The sequence below is a fragment of the Acomys minous genome (assembly GCF_964271855.1).
Source record: "Acomys minous genome assembly, chromosome: 6".
Classification (NCBI taxonomy): Eukaryota; Metazoa; Chordata; class Mammalia; order Rodentia; family Muridae; genus Acomys; species Acomys minous.
In genome coordinates, this window is record NC_140487.1 from 12,311,047 (window position 1) to 12,317,046 (window position 6,000).

Sequence of the window (6,000 nt, forward strand, 5' to 3'; positions counted from 1 at the left end):
GCTAGCATATAACCTCAAGCCCTTGTAGATGCTTCCTGTACTCAGATCACCTGATGTGAAACAGCTTTGCACTGCACAGGAGGTACATTAGGTGCCATGGTAGACTTTTAAAAGCCATAGCCTTAACACTGAGTTTTGTGCATCTTAACTGTTTCCAAATCAAACTGTTTTTCCTTGGGTGTTTGATGTTGATGCTCTGCACGAGCATTGTTTTAACAGTAGTGATTAATGGCTCAAGTGGGAGTATACACAGCCCATCAATGAGTCGATATGACTCCTGAGGCCATGCCTAATGACAGGAAAATGATTGTGCTGACAATACAATGTGTGTAAAATGGGCTGCTTCTGGGGGGAAAAATGTTTATCACTCTAGTTCTTTGCTTTTCTACAGCTAATCATTTGAATTTTCTGTTTAAGAAACGAAATGAGTCACTCTTCTAAAACAAAATGACAAACATAATTCAACTTAACAGCCCCAGATGCCAGAGCATTTCAATTTAAGCATAGATATTTTCTGCTTTTATCTACTATGGCTAGAACAGCAACTTCTCTTATTTTTTCCTGCAAAACAAACAAACAAACAAACAAACAAAAACCTTAAGACAATATATATTGGGATACTGGGGTGGCAGCAAATTTTAGCTATGTTTAAAAACAAGAATAGACAGTAGGTTCTTGAGACCTGCCTGGAAAGTTAACTGGTGCATGACAGTCAGAACGCTCCTCTTGTGGACTGTCCTTACAGGAAAAGGTAAGAGAAATTTAAGAGTCTGGTTCAGCAACTGAAATATATTACCTTCAAAGAAAACACAGTCAAAGTTTTAAAATGTGGTTATGGAAGTTTCCCAGAGGCAAAAATATTGTTATCCTTTTGGAAGAACACAAAAGAGCTAATTCATTCTTGAAACACGATGCTTTTAAGACATGTTTATTTCAAAACAAAAGTTATTGAAAACATATGCAGGAGCCTTTCCAAAATCAAGTGATCCCAGAAACCCGGATGTTTAACCTGGTGGCAGAGTACCCCACAACAACCAGAAAGACGATGAGAGCCTATGCTTGCTCAGAGATCAGAGAGAGCCCTGCATGAGAAAAAGGACATAGGAACTTGAGAAGCAGACAAGGGTTCAAGACCTCACAATGCTCCTGAGTCTCAGGCCAAGAAGTGCCTAGGCAGAAGGTAGAAGCCATCTAGTCATCTGTTTCTAGCAAGGAAGGGGGAGTGGAGGGACTAGGGACCCCGCCCTCCTATCCGGTTGTTGATCTGGGGCAAGGATCCTTGGGCAGACTCGTTTTAAGTAACATGGAGTGTGCAAAAGTTCACAAGGACGAAGTTGGACCCAGTCCTCACGGCACCACCACCACCGCCCCATCCATAAGTTTGCAACCACGTCCCAGAAGCTCGCAACTTGCGAGCACTCACTCACTCACCGTGGGCCGGGGAGCCCAGCCGGCCGCCGCCCTCCTCGGCTGAGCACTGCTGCCCCGCGGGCCCGGGAGCGAGGGCTTCCCCGGCGCCAGACATGGGCCGCGCTCCGAGCCCGCGCCGCGCCGCCGCCTGCCGTCGCCGCCCTCGGGGCGCACCGACCCCGGCTGCTTAGGCGTCGGGTGCAGGAAAGGGCCTGCTTCTGGCGGGAAAAGCAAAAGGGGACAGCAGGGAGAAGTGTTTTTAGAGCGCAGCACGCCGCCGCGGCGGGCCATTCCCTCCCCGCCCCCCCCCTCCGCGTCCCTCCTCCAACTCCACCCCGGGAAGTTAGGATTTGAAAGCAGCCTCCGGGACGCTGAGAGCAGGACGCGCGGGAACCCCGCAGGCAGTGCTATCTCCCTTGCGGGACCCGAGTCCTCCGGCCCCGCAACTTACCTCGGCATCCCCGCCAAAAGCGGCCCGGAGTCCCTTCCTCCCGCTGCTAGCAGTCAGAGATTCTCGGGACATGGCCCCATCGCGGCCCGGCGACCTGGTCACGTCCCGCCGCCCCCGGACGCAGGAGTGACAGCAACTGTGGCAGACGCTCCCGCTGACTCTGCGCACTCCGCCCGCCCCTCCCTCCACCCAGCCCCGCACCAGGAGGACTTTAGGATCCACTTGTGACTCTGTTTCACCCTAGGGCTGCCACGCCTACACTCCTCAAACACTTCTCTCTCTGTGGCTCCCTTTCATCATATCCGGATTGGGGTGGCCTCGAACTCTTGGCAGGCGGCCCTGTGGCTGGGGGCGGTGCGACCTAGGTTTGGCCCTGTGCTCCCTTGTGGAGGGAGCTGTCTGGGTCAGGAGGCCAGAGCTGGACAGGCTTGGTGCAGGCTCCCCACCCCAGGCCCACCCACCAAGGTTTGGGAAAACTGAGAGAGTGCTGGCCTTGGCAGCTCAGATGTCCCCAACCATTCTGGGAAAGTTCCCCCAACACCATTCTCAATCCAGCCTTAAGAGGACTATTAAATCCCCAGGGATGGCCCAGGGAAACAACCTTTGAAACTAGGGAAAGGGGTGTGTGTGTGTGTGTGTGTGTGTGTGTGTGTGTGTGTGTGTGTGTGTAAGGTAAATGTGTGAAGTGTGTGTAAGGTTAATGTATGAAGTGTGTGTGTGTGAGGTGAGTGTGTGAAGTGTGTGTGTGTGTGTGTGTGTGTGTGTGTGTGTGTAAGGTAAATGTGTGAAGTGTGTGTAAGGTTAATGTATGAAGTGTGTGTGTGTGAGGTGAGTGTGTGAAGTGTGTGTGTGTGTGTGTGTGTGTGTGTGTGTGTAGGTGTGTGTGCATGTGCATTTTTCTTTCCTGGTACTATTTTGTTCTCAGGCCCCAGGTACTTTAATCTCTTCATCTTTGCTCAGTTTTTTGTTTTTTTTTTTTTAACTTCTTTACTTCCGTCAAACAGGATTCCTGACCTGGTAAAACCAGTTGCCACTGAAACAGCCCAGGTGTGCACGGTTAACATACTTGAGGACGTCTGTCCTAGTACAGGCTGAGTGCCGGCCCTATTGGCATCTGTGAAAAGTTAAACTGTGCTGAGAAGTAAAAAGCTCATCAGCTGTGGGTTTATAAATGAAATGTTCTAAGTGCAGCTGACTCAGAGGACCAAAAACAAGGGGGAATGGGGTGTAAAGTACTTTAATATATCTGGCTAAGGTTTGCTCTTTCGTTGAGTGAAATGCAGGATTCAGTTGAGGAACTTTCAAGAGCACATGTACAGATAGACTGTCTAGAACAAGAGGGATCTACAAAGTTACCCAAACTGAAGACGCTCAGTGGAGTCACAGTCTCTCTAGCCCAGTCATTAGAATGATCCGGAGTGGTATTTTTCAAAAAGTGACCATTGGAGGTCTTTTCCATGGACTGAAAAGATCCATTTCTTACCCCTAAAGAGCCAGTGTGTTCAAACTTACTTCAGTAGCCCTGAGAAATCAGCCTTCAAAGGTTCTGAAGACAATTTGGACTGGGCTTGCTGAAAGATAAATGACATTTTATTCAATGACCTATAGCTAATAGACATGTGTTCTCCCGCTCTTTTAAATTAAATTTGGAGACTCCCGGATGGCACCGTAAAAGGTGCCTTAACTCTCTTGAGAATGTGTCAAGAGTCTAGACTATGTGGAATCAACTTGTTGGAACCAGGTCAGTTTTGAGGAAGGCAACATCAGCATTAAAGAGCACACAGGAAACGTGCGCTCCAGGCAATGCAGTCTTTACTTACAAGAGTTAGTCATAAAGTTCTGGAAAGTTCTTCTTTATCCGCTTACTGTTTCTCTCCTTGTTCAGTTTTGTTCATTCTGTCAGAAGCATATGGAAATCTAGAAATATGGAGGTTATAACTTTCTTTGACAGAGTTATAGTGTTTGGGGTGGTTTTTTTTTTTAATTTAATTTAATTTTTTTTTTTTTCAGTCTTTGGTTGAGCAAGCATGTGTGCCTTGGTGCCCACGTGGAGGTCAGAGGATGGCCTCTGGTTCCAGGCCTTACTTTTCAGCATGTCTGAAACAGAATTTTTTTTTTTTTTTTTTTTTGGTCCTAGTTGTATACACCAGGGTAGCTGACTCTTGAACTTCCAGCTATACACATGTGTCTAACACCCATCTTCATATAGGAAAACCAGAATTACAGGCTACATTTCCATCTCTCCTCACGCTTGCACACAAGCCATTCTCCCACAGAACCATCTCCCCAATAACTATTTGTTCATTGAATTTCACACCGTATTTCATTTTTACATATGGCACACACTACTCAACTTCTCTGATAACATGAGCATTTGAAACCTTGATCCTCTTTCACCACTCCTTGAATTAAGTATGTGCATTTTAACTCTGGTAGGGAAGAAATAAAAATAAAATAAAAGTCTTAGGAACAAATGGAGGAGTGTGTTGTAGAGTCACCAAGTAGGTCAAAAGCTGCATCTTGCTCTTGTGTGATTTGGAGTTTGTCAGTCAAATACTGCGCTGGTTGCCTCATAAAGAGAGAATAAAAGTTTTTCCATGAGGACTCAATACAGATATATCTCTGCCTATCGCAGTAGGGAAAATGCCAGCTGTGTAGGAAATGCTCAAAATTATTAACTATTGCTCTCATAGAAGAAAGGAGGATAATAAGTAGTAGAGGGTAGGGTGGATGGGGACAAGAGTGGAGAAAGGGTGGCTAATGGCTATAAGAGTGTATCCAGATAGGGGTAAAGACTTTAAAACTAAGCAAATATGCTTGGCAACATTGCTTATATATTTAAAAGAGCAGGTACAGAGGATTTTCCAAGGTCAACGAATGGTAAATGTCCAACTACTATGCATTAAATAAAAATAAACAGTTTCAATATTAATGCACATCTCTGGTGCCCCGGAAGCATCTTCCTGATAAAACTGAGCATGAGATATTGACTAGCACCAGGGCCACATCAAAATAATGGCTGAGGCAATAGCTCAGTCGGTGGCTTCAATCACCAGAATGCATGTTAAAAAGACAGACATGGGGCATGCACTTGTAATGCCATGGAGGCAGATCATTGCGGCTTACTGGCCAGACAGCACAGCCTAATTACAGAAGATCCCGGCCAGTGAGAAACACTGTCTCAGACCCACAAGGGAAAAAGAATGGATGGAGCCTATGTTTTCCACATACACACAAACTCGAAGTAACTATGTCATGTACTTTTCACAGATTATAGTAGTGAATGCTCTCACTAGCCTTGCTGGGCTTCAAGCTCAGCGTTGTGAACTCTGATCTTCTTTCCTTGCGTCTCATGCTATGAAACCAACGTCTGACATGCCAGGAGTTAGTCTCTGAGATGTCCCCAAGTTTCCATTGTCTCCTCTTCTTGCTGCATTTGCTTATTCTAACTTCTTAGCTTGGCTCCTGGTGAGCTACCTGGTGCCTACATTTTATTCTTTCATTCCGTGCCATGGGGTGTTTAGATTTCCCTTACAATTCATATGTTGAAATCCTCGTTTCCAGTGTGACAGTATTAGGAGGAGTAATTAGGTTGTGACATTAGCACCCCTTATAAAAAGACTCTACAGTTTGTTTTGTCATGGCAATGCCTTATCACCTCCTTAAGCCACCTTTCCCCTTGCTGATGCCTTGATGATTAGCATTCAGGAAACGAAACTGGGAATAATGTAAATATTCAGACCAGAGCATGGGCTTACACTATGGAAAGTAAGACTTTATTGCATTTGTGTGTATGGGGGGGTCGTAGACAGGTGTGTGTTCACATGACGGAAAAGCAGCGTGGAAGTCAGAGGACCATCTTCTATCATGTGGGGGTGTAGGACGAAATTCAGGTATTCAGCTTGTTGGCAAGATCTTTTAGCTTCTGAACCATCTCACTGGCCTTAAATTGTTTGAGAAACCACCCTGGTGTGCTGTATAAAATGGTTTGAAAGCGCTGGGATGCTCAATTACGACATCAGAAGTCATACTGGTGATAAGAATAGAGCCAAAGAAATCAGAGATAAAGATGAAGACAAGAGGAAGCAAATGCGTCTGTGTCTAAGAGAATGGTGAGCAACACAGCACCTCCACAAATG

The 6,000-nt window shown here is 46.0% G+C and overlaps 1 protein-coding gene across 1 annotated transcript in view; it reads right to left on the bottom strand.

Moving 5' to 3' along the window:
- MDFIC (MyoD family inhibitor domain containing) overlaps positions 1-2,195 on the bottom strand; it is an 81,699-nt gene extending 79,504 nt beyond the window's left edge. Inside the window, exons 1-2 of the mRNA XM_084784950.1 lie at positions 1,862-2,195; positions 1,432-1,628 (exon numbers count right to left, since the gene is read on the bottom strand). Of these exons, the coding sequence (XP_084641076.1) occupies positions 1,432-1,525 (94 nt within the window). The 5' untranslated portion in view covers positions 1,526-1,628; positions 1,862-2,195. The remainder of the gene's footprint in view (positions 1-1,431; positions 1,629-1,861) is intronic.
- Positions 2,196-6,000: the final 3,805 nt, after the last annotated feature.